Raw genomic sequence first — 20019 nt, forward strand, 5'->3', positions numbered from 1 at the left:
GAAGATCCTCACATGTGGTTGGCAAAGGAAGTCGGGAAGTGGCAGAAGCACTCTAGGAGTTTCTACCAGCAGAAGTATAAGGTCCAGGTACCATTCTACGTAGGGTCATTTTGGTGCTACTAGCGTCATGGACAGGGAAGGTGTGGATTGCACGCGATTCAACACCTGCCTGATCAGGCAAAATGACAGAAAAGCTTAACGTCGAGGCCATCCCGGCGGTGCTGGAACGCGTCCTCGAACGCCGCCACCAGATCCAGAACTAGAGAAATAAATCGGCAGTTTCCGATTTAGAGAGGTAGCGATCAGGTCTATCATCGTGGAACCCCACAAAGCCAAGGCTTTGTTTGCTATCCGAGGAGCCAAAGACCATTTGGAGCCAACGATCTGTGTCCTCCTGCTCAGATTGGCTGCCACAATATTCTGTTTGCCTGCAATGAAACAAGCTGTCAACCCTACCGAGTTGAGAGCCGCCCATTAGTGTATCTGCACTGTTAGTTGGCATAGCTGCAGATAGACAGTACCGCCTTGATGGTTCACGTATGCCACTACGGTGGTATTGTCACTCATCAGCGCCACTGAGTGAACTGTCAGAAGAGAGCTGAAGTGCTCGAGTGCCAGGAAGGCAGCTTGAAGTTCCAGCACGTTGATATGATCTTGACGTTCCTGGTTGGACCACAGGCCCGAAGCCAGGTGCTGTAGTAGGTGTGCGTCCCATCCTTCCTTGGATGCGTCTGTAAACAGGAACAGATCAGATGGACGAGACTGGAGAGGGGAGCCCCTCAACAGGTTCGCGTCATCCAGCCACCATTCAAGATCAGAGCGCATTTTCTCCTCCACTGGGACTAGGTCGTGAGGAGAATCCCGACTTTGCGACCAACGATTCTTCAGACCCCACAGAAAAGATCAAAGGTGCATCCGACCATTTGGAACGAGGTGTTCCAGTGAGGCCAGATGTCCCAGCAACTGTTGCCACTGATGTATTGGCAGCTGGGACTGTCAAAGGAAGGGTAGAGCGACACCTCAGAAGCATTTCAGTCTTTCCGGTGTTGGAAAGGCTTTCCCTGCAATGGTGTCCAGGTTCATTCTGAAATACACCAGTCGTGTCGTTGAGAAGGCTCCAGAGAGGACTTCTTGCGGTTCACCATGATCCCCAGATCATGACAAAATGCTAGAACTCTGTCTCGGTGGAGACGAAGAAGCTCCACCGAGGGCGCCAGTATTAGCCAATTGTCTAGGTAATGCAATAGATGAATGCCCTGGCGATGAGCCCACGCCGACACTAGGGTGAACACCCAAGTAAAGACTTGCGGAGTTGTGGAGAGACCATAACATAGGACCCTGAATTGGAACACTGTCCGCGACAACAAGATGAAGATACTTCCTGGACAACGGATGGATTGGGATCTGGAAGTAAGCATCATTTAGGTCGATCGTCACCATGTAGTCCAGAGGACGAATGGCCTGCCTGACCGTGCTGGGGGTCTCCATCCTGAATGGGGTTTGCTGAACAAACTCGTTTAGGGCTGAGAGGTCGATGACCAGTCTCTACCCTCCAGACACCTTCTTTACAAGAAAGAGTCGACTGAAGAAGCCGAGAGACTCGTCGAGGAACTCCTCGAGTGTCCTTCCCCAACATGTCCTGGACTTTGGCCTGAAAGATGAGATCCTTAGTCGATCCCTGACGATAGGATGATGACGTCTTCGGGGGTCAAATCAGAGGAGAGGGTGAGTTGATGAACGGGATGCAATACCCGTGGCGGAGGATGGTCAACGTCCAATCCTCTGCCTCGGGGTACTGCCACCTCGTCCATCTGGCTTGCAGGCATCCCCCACAGGTGGCAGAGTTGGGGGGTGCCCTTCTCACTGGTTGTGACAGCCTCTCTTCCTCTTGCTGCTTTTGCCTCGCCCTCAACCACCTCCGGTTGAAAAGGGCTGCCGACTTCTCGGCCGCCAAGTGGTGGAGGCAGTGGGACAGGGATCAGCCCTGGCAGAAGGGTGAGAAGACCTCCTAGTTGGAGAGCCAGGACGACATTGAGTCGAAGCAGGAGGAGGCTGAGGCCGACGGAATGATGCTGCGCGAAGCAGCAAAGAATCCTGGCTTGCTCTCCTGAAGTTGCCAACTACCTCGTTCACATCCGAAGATGGAAAGAGAGTGGATCCCCGAAGCAAGACATTCCTCAGGTTGGTCACATCCTGAGGGTCTACAGCTCGATCAAACCTGGATGCGATGCCGTCCCTGCACTTCAAAACGAGGTTGGCCCAAAGGTTAGCAAGCTGGTGGACTAAGAACTCCATAGCCTTACCACCTGACAAAACAAGGTCATGAAGCTGACAAGCCATGTCAGCTTGCTTGTCAGGCTGCTGTGGAGTCTTTGAGGTGGCAAGAAAGCCCAACGTACCGCCCCAAAAGTCCAACCATTAAGCTGCTTGCAATGCCGCCTTCACGGTTTGTTCAAGCTGTGACATCTCCTGGGAAGAGTGCTGAGGTCTGACACTGAAGGGTCTGGAGTGAAACTCCAGGCATCAATGATGTTATGGTAGGGTTTAAGGGCAAGGGTGAAGGCTCAGCCCCCTGGTCCACATAGTACTTCCTCTGCAGCTTCTCCTAGGCTGTTCACCTTTCGGATGAGAACTATGATCTCACTGAAGGTGGTTTCAGTTGCCGCATCTTCTGGAACAGCTGAAGCAGCTGGCTCCGGAAGATAACCAGCTGACTCGTCGGTTGTATACGGAAGATCATCCTCCCTCTGCACTGCCGTATCCGGGCGTGAATGAGAGGGGTCCAAGATCGAAGAAGGCCGAGTCTCTGGCTGATCCTCATAAGGGGCAGCAGAAGGTCCAGGAGCTGAGGCCCCCAGAGCCACAGGAACCTTTGAAGGCTCGGAATTGCGAGGGTGATTCTTCGCTGCCTTCCAAGGTCCTCATGCCCCCATCGGACAGCCCCTTGTGAGAAGGGGGAAGGTGGAGTTGGAGGATGCCTATCTGCGTCTGGCGAAGCTGGAGGCGAGAGAGATGGAGCCCTCTCCCCAAACACTGTGGGAGTCCTGTCAGGAGAAGCTCGGCCGGATTCAAATTCGCTGGGCAAGATGTGGTAATTCTCCACAAGGGAACAATCCCGAGGAGGTCGAGAACCCTGAGAGGTTGGAGGCCTGGATTGTAAGGAGGAGTCACAGGACGCATATGCCTCAAACACTCAAACACACCTCTCACCTGGCGTTGAGCACTCGTGGCAGCTTGGGGATGGTAAATCCCCATAACTGCTCTCCCAACTTCCTAAGAGGAACAGGAAGAGGGACTGGAAGGTCATTGGAAGGCGATGGAGAAGGGGTCTGCTTGCAGCCCCGTTCTCGAGGACGATTCAGGGAGTGATGACCTTTGCTCAATGGCAAAAGCTGATATGACTGCCTTCGGGATTGCTGGGTTGCAGCATTACAAGGGTCCTGAGGTGGAGATGGGACCTCCAGAGGAGGTGCAGATGATGGAAGCTCCAAGGACGGGTACTCGTACTCAGACGTCTCCGCTTTTCATGCCAAAACATTGAAAGAGGCAGAGGGAGAAGAGTCTAGGCGTCAAGTATGAAGAGGCGTTCAACGGACAGGTGCGTGCAATTCTGCAGGAGCAGGAGTGCGTGCACGCGTGTAGACGAATGGCATGTAGGAGAACGCCTAGAAAAGTGTGCGTTAGAACACGCTGGAGAGCGATGACACTACAGGTGAAAAAGCGCGCCTTGGAGCGTATGTGGATGAAGAGGAGCACTCTGAAGAAGAAGCGTGTCTGGCGCATGATGCCAGAGACCGAGAGCGCCTGCAGGAGTGTTTAGATGAACGCTCTGATGACACGTCTTGGCGTGTGTATGTGTAATAATTACATTATTATATAATTTACAAGATCTGTAAATATAAACCAATGACCTGGGGTCATGGCATTAGGAGGGTTCTACGTGACCAAAGCAGACCTAGATTACGCTATGCGCTGTCTGCAGTAGCCTGATCTAGCTCAAAGCTTTGTCAACATTTTTATGTTATGATAACTTTGCACAACAACTTCCATGGGAAGCGGTTGGACCTGTTAACCTACGCCGGAAACTTGTAACTTCCGAGCCGGCAGACTACGTATGTGTTTTTATATGAATTGCTGAGATAGCTAATGTTCCGCTATCGACGCGATGCTTTAGAATGGCAGTTCCACGCCAACGATCAAACATATCGGTCGTCCGACCGAGCTGCATCTCCTAGTATGGAGTTACAGAATAAAGTTGTTAACTTGTTCAACTAGCCTGTTTGAATCATCTCCTCTAGTCAAGAAAGAACCTCTCTACTAAGATATCCAAGGGAGATGAGAGGAACCAAACATTACTTACGGATGACAGCCGTAAGGAAAGAACAAAAAAGTCTATCGCCAAGCGATAAGACATTAGAAGTGGTGGCAGCGTATAAACGAAGAACATAATTAACAAGACCCATATCAGCCGACCGAAGGTCTACAAGAAACTAACTTCCACCTTCAAACCTCAAACGAAACAGAGGAAACGGGATCTTCAATCAACGCACAGTTTATGAAGACGCAACTATGTCCTTCATCGAGAGGAATACAAGCATTTAACACTGACGTTTGAGCAACTGTTGTCACTTATCTTCAAGAATCTACACCGGACGAGACAGCATTGAACATCAACGGAAAGAAGAAAACAAACACAGGGAACATCACCCGTTCACGAGCAAGGACGCAGAGTGGACAGCTATACGCAGTAGTGCAAGGACGGAGGCTGTGACGTCATCAATCTTGGACTTCCCAGAGCATCGTGCACGAGAGAAGACCGTGACGTCATCACGACTTCCGACGCGAGACGTCATCCCATGTCAACAATCCTTCGCAATATAATCTGGAGCTAAGTACCATTTTTATCTATTCAGGTCTTTTCCTCAGTGAAGTGTTGTTCATCAAGAGTCGATCGTCCAGTATTCTGGGGGTGAGTTGTTCGCCATATTAATCTTCCTTCATTACAGAACCTATCTTCAACTACGAGGTTCTCGCCCGCAGATTAATTTTTTTTCTTTTCTCGTTGTCATTAACCATTTCTTGCAGGAATTCTCCGTATAATATTTTATCATATTATCTGTATTTTTGTATCTTTGGGGATTTTTCCTATTATTATAACACACTTATACAGTACATTGCTTATGCGTTTACGTAGTGGTCGAGTGTACTCTTATAGATATTTTGATAGGATTGCAAGGAATAGAAGTGATAAGAAAAAAGTGAAAGCCGAAATGGCAACCACTCCGGCTGGCAACCCCAACCCCGTGGTGACTCTCGTTAGCGCGAGTCAGCGATTGTCCCTTTTCAAGGTCGGGTCAATGGGTTCCTGCCTCAAAATGTTGAGGCATGGATCTCATCTGTAGACGCTCATTTAAATGCAAAAAGCATCACAGACCCAGCAGTACAATTACAGGAGGCCAAGAGCTTCGTTGACTTTGTGAAAGGCGACGCAAGTGCGTATCTAAGGGGGGTTTCTTTCCAAGAAGCGCTTACATGGGACGAGTTCAAAATTAGGTTACGTGCCGTGTATGGGGGTGAAGAGGCTTTAGATGTAGTATTGGCATTGAGAAATATCCTTAACCAAGCCTCCATGACTCAGCTCAATGTTGTCGAGCGGGCGGCGCGCTAATTGCCGACCGGCTAAATGAATATCAGGATAGTTTAAGTAAACTCCGGGTGGGTTGCGGGTGCTAATATCAAAGTGAAAGATTTTATCCGTTTGATCTACCTTACGTCTATCACTGTAATGTTGCCTGAAGCGTTAGTACGGTGTTTTGATAAAAATTGCAGCCCGACAGTACGGAATTAGATGTGTATAAACAAATCAAAAAACACATGTCTAAATGTACCGACCTAGATCCTTCGCTCATTCAAGTTTTTGCAAAGAATGAGAACAAGCCACAACAAGTAAATGTGGTACATAATAATAATCAAGTTGCAGGGATGGTTTGTTATAACTGTAAACGACCAGGTCACAATGATTTCAGACTGTCGGACGCGTTGTTGTTCAATACACAATAGTTCAACTCATTCATATAACCGTTGCTACTCGAGGAATCAACAGCAAAATGCTACAAACACGCAACCAGTTGCCAGTGCAAATAAAAAGAAGGGTCCTCAGTACTATAAGAAGAAACAACCAAACGGAAATTCTGCACAACAGCAGAAACAAACAAATCGTGCTTCAGGTACCTCTGTTCCTGGGCCGTCTAGCCAGAACTCGCAAGGGCAAGCGAATTTTCAGGGTGTGATAAACAAAACAAATACCACGTAGTTCACTCCAAGGGGGGAGAGGGCGATGTTGGGTCATCAATATCAACATCTTTTGTATCAAATAATCAGTTTAATCATTTATCAGATCATTGTGAGACAATTGATTTTCCTATGAAACACACGGCCGAATCAAAAAAATCTGTGCAGGTTCCCGTAGATTTGCAACAAATTCATGCAATTATTAGTCAAAACGAGTTGCGACCACCTTACATGCAGTAAATTTGGACCATAAGTCATTCACTTTGTTCTTTGATTCTGGTAGTCCACGTAATATAATGGATTTAAGGACTCATCATTTACTCTTTTCAAATTTCCCTATAGAAAAGTCCGGAATAAGGCTCTCAGGCATTGGGAATAATGAATTAAATGTTGTGGTCGTAACTCATGTACAGTACAAGGTCGGTAAGCGCACGTTTGCTGATACCTTTGTCGTTGTACAAAACATTAATATGTATCCCGCAGTAATTATCGGATACCCGTCTATGGGCACTCAAAATATTATCTTAGCACCTGCAAAACACGGCGTGTATATCAAAGGGAAATTCTATAGGTCTTCTAATACCCTAAAATCTGTTTTAGATAATAAAGAGACAGACAGAGTTGTCACTTACATTACGGAACCAATCACCTGTCTCATGAACCAAGAAATAATACAGGCAACCCAACAGAACTCTCGCTCACCCGTAATATCAGCTTGCACGCAAACTCTCGAGCCTAACGTAACTTCAAATATATTAGTGCGTGTAAAGAGAACCTTGCCAGGATCTGAAACATTAATCCTTTCCGAAACTCTGAAAACACAAGGATTATCCGTCACACAAGCCGTTTATACAGTCGGCTCACAACAACAATGTAACATCGAAGTCTGTAATCATTTGAATACCACTTTAGTAATCCACAAAAATCAACATATCTGGATGCCGAAGTTTATAAACATCGCATTCTTACCGTAGCTGAGATAAATCACGCTCAATCAGTCGCGGATGAAACCCTTTTGCAATCTATAAAGAACAAATCAATAAGGACATTCAAGAAGAAGAAATTCAGCAGAAATTTTTTTGAATCTGTTAACTAAATATCATGATGTTTTTTCCACTACGGATGGAACCTTAGGAAAAACGGATGTCATCGAGCATCAAATCAGGCTCAAGGACAAACAGAAAGTAATCTATGTACCTTCGTACCGACTTCCTATGAAATTTCAGAATGAGATAACAGAGGAAGTAGGTAAAATGTTAAAGGAAGGAGTCATTAGGAAATCAAACAGCCCTTATAATTTTCCGTTAATAGTAGTACCGAAAAAAAGATCGAACTTGGCGGATATGCGTAGATTTTCGTCGTTTAAACGAAGAAACAATCCCTGACAGATTCCCAGTACCATGTACCGATGATATCCTATCTTTACTAGGCCAGAATAAATATTTCACAAGCTTAGACTTACTAAAAGGAGTTTCATCAGATTCCGATGGAACAAGAAAGCATCCCATACACTGCCTTCAGCACAGCCAGGGGACATTATGAATTTTTGCGTATGCCTTTGGTTGGTTTACGTTGTGCTCCTATAACTTTTACTCGTATTGATAAACGTCGTGTTTGGAGACTTGTTGGGAGATATCCTACATGCCTACATGGATGACTTAGTAATCTTTTCCAACACATTAGAAGAGCATTTACGTAAATTGGAGTTAGTGTTACAAAGGTTAAGGCAGCATAATTTAAGGGTAAAGATAAGTAAGTGTGAATTTTTTAAAACAGAACTAGTCTATCTAGGTTTCACGGTTTCTAGTGAAGGTCTTAAAGTCGTCCACGATAAGGTGTCGGCTATCCGTAACTTTCCGATACCTATTAACGTCAAGGGAATACAGCAATTTTTAGGGTGCAGCGGATACTATCGCCGCTTCATCCGCAACTACTCAATCATAGCCGCTCCCCTAACCGATCTTATAAAAAAGGGCGTAGATATCGTATGGTCTGAAATTCATCAACAGGCGTTCGATAAATTGAAAGATGAACTGGTGGTTCTCTACTATCTTGAAATTTCCTGACTTCGGTAAGGAATTTTTCATAGCAACAGACGCCTCAGACCTAGGAGTAGGTGGGGTATTGCTTCAACAATATGATAGACAGTTTTTCCCTATAGCTTTTTATTCACGTAAACTGAGACCTTCCGAAAGTAAATATGCGGTAATAGACAAGGAAGGGCTCGCTATTGTTAATTCACTCGTGCACTTTTAAATTCATAATATACGGTTATCCCGTCAAGGTTCTCACTGATCATAAGCCCTAACCGACTTCTTTAAAGGCTTTAGTCACAGCCCCAAGCGAACTCGGTGGCACATGATCATTCAGGACTTTGGCGCGAGGATCGGGTATTTACCTGGGAAAGCAAATATCATTGCTGACGCATTATCACGCAACCCCCCCTCTTCATCTTGTACCGAGCCATTAACTGAATTAATAGATATCTCAACCTCCATGCCCGTTGTTAAAACTATATCTGAACAGGAAGATCTGGGCTGGAGTGCTGAACTATTACAGACGGAACAAAGAAAAGATTCGCAAATAGAAAAAATCATCATTGGCGTTAAAACGGGAAAATCCGAACTGGAAAAAAAGAAATACCTAAAGTATAAGCAGCAGAATTATATCCTACAGGACGATATCCTGTGTAGATCCGTGACGAGGAAAACCCGCAACACACCGCAGTTGAATAACAACCAGGTGGTGGTGCCTATCTCACTCATACCCACTGTCTTAAAGTGGTTGCATGAAAATCCACTGCATGGACACCCGGGTTATACCTTGATGTCGCAGAAAGCCAAATCCTTATTTTATTGGCATACGATGCTTAGAGATATAAAAAAGCACATAGCAAATTGTCGCACTTGTCAAGAATACAAGGGCACACGAAGACACCTGTCAGCCTAGGGGCTTACCCCGTGCCAAATCAACCCTTTGAAAGAGTACATTTAGATTTATTAACAGGATTTTACGAGTCAGACAGAGGAAATAAGCACCTCCTAGTAATTATAGACGCTTTGACTCGATATACAGAACTTATAGCGCTTAAAACAAAAACCAAACCGCGGTCGAGTGCGCTAGGAAGTTTTACGAGTGCTACATTTGTAAACATGGAATTCCACACATCATTATCTCAGACTCGGGCGGGGAGTTCAATAATCCATTTCCTTAACTCCTTGTGCGAATTCCTTAGTATAAAGAAAATCAATACCATGATCTATCACCCAGAGTCTAATGGGCTTAGTGGCAAAGGGCAAATCGTAAGGTTTTAGACATTTTAAGGGTCACCCTAGGGGGGGCAGATCCCAACTGGGACATTGCCATACCTGCGGTACTAAGCACACTTAATCACTCGTATCATGTGTCTATTAAAATGACACCGCACGAGGCACTGTACGGTATCCCGGCCCGAACGCCTTTCCACATCTTAAAGCCTACAACTAATTTATCAAATCCTCTAAAGGATGTTATGGATGCAAGCATAAGTCGATATAATATAATTCGTAAGAATTTAGAAGAAGCACAGATCATAATGAAAAAAAATCATGATAAAATAGCTAAGCCAACTAGAACATATGCCGTGGGCGATCAGGTATACATACAAGTATACGTACGTAGAGGTTTAAATTATAAACTGACACCTAAGTTTGAAGGCCCGTTTAACATTTTAGAAAATTTAACGGCCAATAGAGTTAGGGTTCAAAATGTATCCAAACCCACTGATGTGAGAATAGTCCCATTGGCACATATCAGAATCTAAAGAAAGGTAGATGGAGTGAGGGAAAAAATGGTTGTATTTATGAAACTTGTATAATAAATTATATATATATATCTATTAATCATATTGTATGTAAACCTATTCTTTTACGCGAGTTATTACATCTGTTTTACTCATTGCAGGTTTTCAAAAAATGAATCTGTTATTGTTAGGAGTGATATTGTGTATTCAGACATCTTTGTTGTATGGAAAGAGCGCTAGGACTAAAGACATAGAATTTAATCATGGCTCGATTATCGAGAGAATCGATGATGTATTCATCGTGTCAAGTAATATTGGTTATCGAAGTAGATATGCATGCTATTTTCTTACCTGAAGATGACGTCCTTAACTTAAAGAATGACCTGATGAGGTTTGGTATTTCCCTTAAGGAAATGCATGAACGTAATTTTCATGCTAACTCAGAGATTTCACTAGCTCAAACATTAAGCGTCGCGGAAATGTTGTCTTATGACATAGCAAAATAAAACCGACCGAGGCAGAAGAGCTCGCTCGTGACCTGCTGATGTGGTCTGTGCGGCACAATACTCTTGAACGCCGCAACCCGCTTATTCTAGCTGGACTAAACATCTTAGGATCAGTTGCGAATCTAGGCTTAGGAATCTCAAATCGCCTCAAGATAAATAATCAAAATAAAAGAATTGAGTTTTTGCAACCCAAAACACGGAAAATGCCTTATCAGAACTTCGCAGCCAGTTATCTTCGATCAATCAAATAATGAATATCGTTAATGAACATTCAAATAATATCGATCAGGTCATGGAAGTTCAACATTTGCTGGCTACTTTAGCTTACTATAGTTCGAAAATAGATCATATCCGTGTGAAAATATCACATTTTATTGAAAAGTCAAAAGATTACGTAGAAGCAATTACGTTAGCAACAAAGGGTGTGTTATCTCCTCACCTCATGCCTATTAAAGATCTGACGTTAACTTTGGAAAACGGACGGGAGAAGCTAGGTTATATTCCTTTATTAGATGCCCATAAAGTAGAATTCTATTATAGCCTAATATCAGTCAGCGTTGAAAATTATAGAATTATGATCACAATTCCTTTTGATTCTTCCGATGCTTGGCAATCATACAAAATAGCACCGTTTCCTACTTTTATGACGAATAACTCAAATCCAGTAATATCCAATTTAACGGGGCATGTACTGATTTCTTCTGATAAGAAATCATTTACAGTCATTAAAGACTTAGATAAACTCACTCATTGTTCAGAAGCCATGAATAATAAAATTTGTACAGCTGACTCTTTTGAATTCTATCCTATATCAACGGATTCATGTGAGTTAGACAGTGCTGAACGGCTCTCTCTCTCATACAAGCGAAGGTTGTCTGGGGAAACTTTATCCCTTTTACGGTAATAAATTCAATTACAGGATGAATAATGGTTCCTGGATCCGTTATGATAAGGCCGGATTCGACGTCGTGTGTCCGGACACATCCACCGCCATGCCCCTGTCTTCGTAGCAGCCGATGGTTGTACGGGGACATCTACAAACTATACCGTCAGAGGGGTCAACACGATAATACGTGAGCAGGCGTATTTCGCGAACTACACGTGGGCTACCACAATCATCCCATCACTACCTCTCCCATACAACGCGCGAGTAGCTCATCGTCTGGACGCAACTGGCTGAGATGACCCACGCGTCATCGACTTATGCAGGTGGAGAAAATCTTCGCTACTACATTCTGCTAGCCGTGTTCAGCGTGACGGCCATATTGGTTATCGCCGTCAAAACATCTTTGGCTTGGCGTAGGCTAAGGCGTAAACAGAAGGATCTCCAAGGGAACGTACTGGCCCGTCTAGATGACGTACCCGTTAAACTCAAGTCGTTTGCGTTTAGGGCCGCCTGAAACTTGGCCACTTCAGTTCGTGCCTAGGGAATTGTCTGGAATTGTGTTGTGTGTTGAAAAGCGGTCCGTATGTATGCTGGCAAAAAATGTAGGACAGAAGAATGACTCACGCCTTTGCATTTGAACAGTTAAAGTATCTCCAGGGCGCCTAATAAAGCATATAGCCCAATATATACATTAATATATTCCTAAAGGTATTTTTCGGGCACCTAATAAAATATCAGCCCTATATATTGAATTTCTGCAGAAATTACATTGTTATACCATTGTACAATTATATTTATCTATTACAAAGAGTGTCAAGTACTCTTTAACAATTATCCATGATCATGCTATAATCATTATTTAGTAACCATTATTCTTAGTCAGGTTACTGTTATCATATTAATCATGTATACATGTTTTGATTTTTACCTTTTTTATTATTGGGTGGGTACATAATCATTATTATTACCAAACATGGATCTATATTTTCCATGCATTTATCTTTGTTTATGAATATGTCAACAAGGGTATGTAACAGAACCTTTTTATGCATTTAATCACTTAGTATGTTACGAGCACGCTCTATGGACAATGTTTAAAGTAATTTTTTTTGTTATTGTTCAAGGCTTGAATAGGTAGCAGTCGAGCCTAATGTAATAATTACATTATTATATAATTTACAAGATCTGTAAATATAAACCAATGACCTGGGGTCATGGCATTAGGAGGGTTCTACGTGACCAAAGCAGACCTAGATTACGCTATGCGCTGTCTGCAGTAGCCTGATCTAGCTCAAAGCTTTGTCAACATTTTTATGTTATGATAACTTTGCACAACAACTTCCATGGGAAGCGTTGACCTGTTTTAAACCTACGCCGGAAACTTGTAACTTCCGAGCCGGCAGATCTACGTAGGTGTTTTTATATGAATTGCTGAGATAGCTAATGTTCCGCTATCGACGCGATGCTTTAGAATGGCAGTTCCACGCCAACGATCAAACATATCGGTCGTCCGACCGAGCTGCATCTCCTAGTATGGGAGTTACAGAATAAAGTTGTTAACTTGTTCAACTAGCCTGTTTGAATCATCTCCTCTAGTCAAGAAAGAACCTCTACTAAGATATCCAAGGGAGATGAGAGGAACCAAACATTACTTACGGATGACAGCCGTAAGGAAAGAACAAAAAAGTCTATCGCCAAGCGATAAGAAACATTAGATAATGCAGTAGCGCGTACTGGTGAGCGCTTATGCTGCTGATGAGGCAGAGATCAAGCAGCGCGTTGGGCAATGCATGCTAAAGGTGAGCGTTGTCTAGAGGAAGCATGCATATTCACACGTGCTGTCAGAGTACGCTGTGCAGGAGCTACAAGGCACGCAGATAAATGGCGTGCATCAGGAAGGTGTTCCTGATGTGTAGCAGCACGCACAGGTATAGAAGGTGGATGCGCGTTGGCGCGTTGACCCCGAGAGACAGACAGACTGAGTCTCTGTGACCTCTCTCCAACGAAGGTTCCTGTGCGTGTGCCGAAGCATCATGCACTGCAGGGGAGCGTGCAATTAGCAAAGCCTCCTGTGCACGTGCCATAGCATCGCGCACTGAGGAGGAACGTGTATCCAGCAAAGACTCCTTTGTGCGTGCCGTAGCATCGTACAAAGACGAGGAGCTTGCAAGCAAAGGTCCAGCAGGTACCGAAGGAGAGAAGGAGAGCGCGCATCAGCGTGTCTGAGGGGAGTCTCTACTGTCTCTCTGAGAGTCACTGCTGGCTCTCAAAGAAGGTGTGTCAGGAGGAGTCCAAGGACCCTGTCCAGGGACAAGGCAAAGCTGCAGGGCCCGCATCCCCAAAGGCGGGCAGATAGGAGGACGATCCTGGCCAGTGTCGAGAGGAGCCTCCACAGGGGAGGGCTCTGGGAGCTGCAACGCAGAGGGAAAGGCATCTCTCTTGACAGCACGGGAGGTTGAGGCTGACTCCTCTGAAGAGACTAAGGAAGGAGACGCAGCTCCAGAGAAGAGCGCCGACAAAAGTCTCTCCTTCGATGGAAGGCCAGGAAGTTTTAACAAAGGCCACAAAACACGAAGGAGTCATCAACAACATGGACTGAAAGGCAAGGCACATCCTTAGAAGGGCCAGGCCTTCCTGTTTCACCAGGGGAAACGTGCAGGTCTCACCCTTTGAAAGGCTGGCCAGGAGTTAATTCGTCGCTCTTATGTGCCTCACTCCCGGAGGAGTGAGACGCCAAAATTCCCAAAGGATGAGTCCCTGACAAGGAAGCAGAAGGTCTGGGTCACTTGGTCTTCGAGGAAGAACTCGAAATTCAAGAATCCCTCTTCCTCTTTTTACTTCGCTGCCAGCGATACTCAACCCACTGGGCAGGTGACCAGGTACGACACTCTCACAGGATGATTCCAATGTACAGGAATGCCCTCTGCAAGAAGGACAAAGTGAGTGAGGGTTTCTGTCAATCCTGCTCATGAAAGTCCCACACCTTCAACCAGGGACACCAGGGCAGGAACGCATAACCGCCTCATCAGTCATACTCACATGTACCTTAAAGAAAAAGAAAAAGAATGTGATTAATAATTTCAACAAGACAGCGAGAGCGAGAGAGGTCTTTCCTCACTGCCGGCTGTAATCAAAGTGACTACTCAGTGAGCCGGTGGGAGGGCGGTGCTTCCCCACCACCGGGCAGGTAACTACCTTGGTATAAAAGAATGTATATTAGCCTGTAGTTTAAGCTGAGCTGCAATCTATCCTAAGTAAAGGACAGAATGTTTGTATATGGTATAGGAACAAATGAAGTTTCCGTTCTGAAGTATTAAGGAAATAGAGTAGGTTAAGGAAAAGTCGAGTTTCACTGAATAACCTCCAAATCTGTCCCCTTCATTCTGCCCCAATTGTATATATATCAAAAGCCCCTACAACTTCCAAAACATTTGAACTTTCCAAACAATGAAACCTAAAAACTGTGTACTATGCCTAAAAAATAGAAATAAAGACTTGAACATCTACAATGCAAGACAATAAACACTGGGAATACCACACACTGTCAGAGCAAAAAAAAAAAGAAAAGAAAAGAAAAAAAAACAATCAATACAGTAAAAATTGTAACAGGAAATATTTGTATACAGTATAGGAACAAATGAAGTTTCCATTCTGTAGTATTAAGGAAATAAAGTAGGTTAATGAAAAGTCGAGTTTCACTGAATAACCTCCAAATCTGTTCCCTTCATTGTGCCCCAATTGTATATATTTCAAAAGCCCCTACAACATCCAAAACATTTGAACTTTCCAAACAATGAAACCTAAAAATTGTGTACTATACCTAAAAAATATAAATAAAGACTAGAGCATCTAAAATGCAAGACAATAAACAATGGGAATACAACACACTGTAAAAAAAATACAGTAAAAATTGTATCAGGAAATATGCAAATTAAAAGGACTCTCCTATTACTAAATGGAGCCAGATGATATCCAGCATTAACCCATTATTGTTCCTAAAGACCTTAAATAAGATGGTATTTGTTAAAAGATATCAAGGGTTGGCAGATTGAATAAGAAACCCAACCCAAACATTTAGCTCTCTCAACAACCAATTAATCAATAAACCACTCAACAGAGAAGTCTGAAAATCTTTATCCAAAACAGAACTCCAAATACATGTAATTCAACACTTACTTTACTGAAAGTGCTAATTGTTAAATAAGGTAAAAACTCACATCTTTGAATATTGTTCTTGAACATTCTGCAGTGTGAATAAATGTCTTGTAATTGCTATAAGCCAAATCACGAGTTTGATCTAATATAGCAAGTCGCTCCTCTCGCAGATGAGCACCTTCTTTACCTGAAAATTAATGTTTAGAAAACTTTCTTCAGCACTAGAGTAATATTGACTTTTAAGCAACTAGTATATGAATCCTAAAAATATAATATATATACAGACACAATAGTCCAATACTAGTAAGATTTGTTTTTGTTTTAAAATGTAAAACTTTTTCCAAATGCATGCTGAGCATATTATTTGTCAAAATTAAAAAAAAATAATTCAGCATGAAAAGACAAGAAAGGTTATTTTCATAATAAAATTGAGTTTCATATATATATATACCACTTACCAAGTAATTACATAGCTATACTTTCCACTAATGTGGCGCCTTAAATTTTGAAATTCATGGCAGCACTTTGATTGTTTATCGTAGGTGACTAGTCAGCCCACTAACGGGAATACAGGCGGCCCTCGGTTAGCGGCAGGGGTTCCATCCTGGCCGCCGAAGCTAAGCAATTTTCGACGCTATGCGATTTCAAAGCCTACGGCAGCCGCACACCTTCTTTCAGAATACTAGACCAGTTAACAGCGCCCTAGACCAGTCAAACGGCGCCGTAATCCCACAATGGCGCAATAAGTAAAATTATATTGATGCAGTATAGTACTATAGAATTTACTGTACAGTACATTTCTGGGCTCAGCCCGTGTCGCTTTGTGAAATATCCTTTCAGTTCATATTTCTAAGGTAAATAATACTAACATTACCAGAGAAAAATAAAAAGGGGGATGTCAGAGCATTCTGACTCGCTCACTCTAAATAAAAGAGGGTGTCGGTATGGTACTGGGGCGAGTGACATCACTACCACGGGCCTCTTGTCATTAGATCTCTCCTCCACAAAATCCTCCTGCTAGAGAGAGCTGGTACACAGCCCGCGCCAGCCACTACTACTACTTGCTCACCCACGCCAACACCGGCGCCTCTAGCGGCCATCCTTTCTGTTAGCAGCTCCTTGATCGCACATGTTTTTTCTGCTCAGTGCTTTTGTGCTTCTATTTTGGATATTTCTTGCACCATGGAGCTTCAAGCCATCGCCACAGCTAAGTTAACCCTTAAACGCCGAAGGGGTATATTAAAAATCGTCTTCCGTGTGCCGAGGGGGTCTCAGAGTGAGCGCGGAAGCGGAAAAAATATTTTTTTCAAAAAATCACAGCACGCTTAGTTTTCAAGATTAAGAGTTCATTTTTGGCTCCTTTTTGTCATTGGCTGAAGTTTAGTATGCAACCATCAGAAATGAAAAAATTTATCATTATCATATATAAATAATGCGATATATGATAGCGCAAAAACAAAATTTCATATATAATTGTATTCAAATCGCGCTATGCGCAAAACGGTTAAAGGTAACAAGTTAAATTGTTTTCGGTGTAATGTACACTAAATTGCAATCATTTTGGTATAAACACATTGTAAAACGATAAAAGCAACACAGAGAAAATATTATCACAAAATAATGCATGAATTCGTAACTCGCTGATGTAAACAAATATTTTTTTCAAAAATTCACCATAAATCTAAATATTGTCCTAGAGACTTCCAATTTGTTTCAAAATGAAAACAAATTATTGAATATTACTATACTGTAAGAGTATTAGCTTACAATTGCAGTTTACGACCATATCTGACGAGTTAAAAGTTGACCAAATGTCGAATTTTTTTATATATTTTTTTATATGCAATTATTTTGGAAATTAGAAAAGCTACAACATTCAAATATTTTTCGTTTTATTTTACATGAAATTGCGCACATTTTCATATAAAAAAATCTATGAAATGCCAAATATGAAATGGAGCAAATATTCCGAGAATGCAACGTACGCATTTCGGATATTTGCTGCGGCGGAGAATCTGCGCGCGTAGGGAAGGAAAGTTTTTTTTTTAAATTCACCATAATTCTAAATATTGTGCTAGAGACTTCGAATTTGTTTCAAAATTAAGATAAATGACTGAATATTACTAAACTGTAAAAGTTTTAGCTTACAATTGCGTTTTTCGACCATTTCGGTAGAGTCAAAGTTGACCGAACGTGGTTTTTTTTCTATTTATCGTGATTTATATGCAAATATTTCAATAATGAGAAAAGCTACAACCTTAAATTATTTTTAGTTGTATTCTACATGAAATTGTGCACATTTTCATATATAAAACTTTATGTAACGGCTAATTTAAAATGGTGCAAACATTACCACAACCGCACATATGATTTTTTTGGAAGAGTTACCGCGCGGACGTAAGGAAAATATTATTTTTTTCATAAATTCACCATAAATCGAAATATTGTGCTAGAGACTTCCAATTTGCTTGCCAAAATTAAGGTTTAAATAAAAAATTGGGGATTTTTGGGAAAAACAAAAAAAAAAAAAAAAAACTATTCAATAGAATAAATACAGAATGTTAGCTTACAATTACGTTTTTCGACAATTTCGGTAGAGTCAAAGTGACCGAAGGTTGAAATTTTGGCCCTTATCGTTATTTATATGGAAATATCTCAAAACTGATAAAAGCTACAATCATGAGTATTTTTTCGTTGTATTCTACATAAAAATGCGCACATTTTTATATATAATACTCCATGTAACGGCTAATTTAAAATGGTATAAAAATTATGTCAAAGTGACGAAATAATTTCTGAGATGTGTCGCCCATACTTTTTAGTGCGGCAAGAAAGAAATTCGCGCTTGCGCGCCTGCGTAACGATTGTAAACAAAACAACACCTTGATCCGTGAACTCCCAGCATCCCCCAAGGTGCGTGATTCAAAAGTTTTCGGCTGGTAGGCCTATAAGTATTTTTTCGCGAATTTAAAAAAAAACTTTTTGTATGTCGACGTAAAATACATCCAGTCGGCACCCGAGAGACAAAAAATGTCAACGTAAAATACGTCCAGTCGGCGTTAAAGGGTTAAGTACTGCCTTAGTATTTCACGTAATTTTAGGCAGCTGGGACCCGTTTTACCGCTGTTTTTAGGTATTATTACGGTGCCTCCTACGACATGGCTTCAGGCTTGCCTCGTGTGTGATTCATTCTAGCTCTTTCGGTTTCCCATACCGTTGTAGCTATGTCTGCGCAGTATTTATGCTTATGTCTACATGTGGTGCAAGATGTGCTTAATATACTTTTCTTCTGGGAATCCTATGCCTTTATGTCTTAGCTCAGTGTTCATGCATGCATGTGCCTTTGTCTAGGTCTGTTAGGCATGTGGGATTATAGGCCCCTATATCTCTTTTTAGTCCTACCACCCTGGCCGTCGCCCTCCATTTCTACGTATCGGCAGAGGCCAGCTCACGAGGGGTTGGGCTTCCTACCTTCCAGGTAGATTAGCCTAGCTTCTCTAGGACGTTGCTTTCCTTTGTCTTTTGATTCCCTTCCTTTCTATATGATAATACGTACTGTGTTTTATTCATATCGCATGTAAGAGACGGTTTGTGCTAGCCTAGGCTACCTTAGTTCGCCTGGTCTATCCGTCCGCGTGGTCCTACCACGTTCGCGGTGGGCCAGACGATCGCCACGAGCCACCAGCTCGGTCCCCCTCCCTGCTTCCCCCCTCCCCTACGCGGGTGGGAAAGCAGGTCGCACTCGCTCACGGTTGCTACGGCAACCACCCGGGCTCTCCTCCCCTCCTCCTCTCTCCCCAGAGAGGATACGAGAGTGTCGGGTGGGGGGGGGGGGGATTCCTGAGTCTGGCTCCTCATTCCATTCTCACCCTGGGTTCCATGGGGGGTCTCTTGTACACTCGGGTTGGGTTGGCCACCTTGCTCGCTTGTACTCGGACCTCCTCGGGTCCCTCCTTAGCTCTCTCCTACCCCGGTCACCCCCCCCTGTATACCCACTGCGCCAGCGGCGGACTCAGCTGGCTCCGCCAGCTCTTCTAGGGGGTAACGGAGAGTTGCACCTCTACATGCATCTATAGTTATATATATACGTTTTATTTTCTATTATTATCTTAATATATTATCATTATTGTTTGTATTTTTCGTTATGCCGGCAGAGTGCCCGCTCACTAACCGGGTTCTCCTCCTGCCTGCAAAAATTTGTACGGCGGAGCTGCGCTCCGCCCATCCATGTTATATATCTTTTCTGGCTTAACCCTCTCATGTTCCTCCGCCATCCTTATACTCCTCACCCCGGCGTATAGACTGGTGGCTAGTTTGGTGAGACTCCTTACTCCGGTACCCCGGAAACTATGACTAGTATACCAGGCCTCACAGACATATCTCTACAGGAGAACAGGAGA

At 43.2% G+C, this 20019-nt stretch overlaps 1 protein-coding gene across 1 annotated transcript in view; it reads right to left on the bottom strand.

Annotated features, from left to right (window-relative positions):
* Positions 1–20019, bottom strand: part of LOC135219465 (conserved oligomeric Golgi complex subunit 8-like) — a 473937-nt gene that overhangs the window by 307729 nt on the left and 146189 nt on the right. The window contains exon 3 of the mRNA XM_064256259.1: positions 15682–15806. Coding sequence (XP_064112329.1) covers positions 15682–15806 — 125 coding nt within the window. The remainder of the gene's footprint in view (positions 1–15681; positions 15807–20019) is intronic.

This window comes from Macrobrachium nipponense, chromosome 1 (genome assembly GCF_015104395.2).
Source record: "Macrobrachium nipponense isolate FS-2020 chromosome 1, ASM1510439v2, whole genome shotgun sequence".
Taxonomy (NCBI): Eukaryota; Metazoa; Arthropoda; class Malacostraca; order Decapoda; family Palaemonidae; genus Macrobrachium; species Macrobrachium nipponense.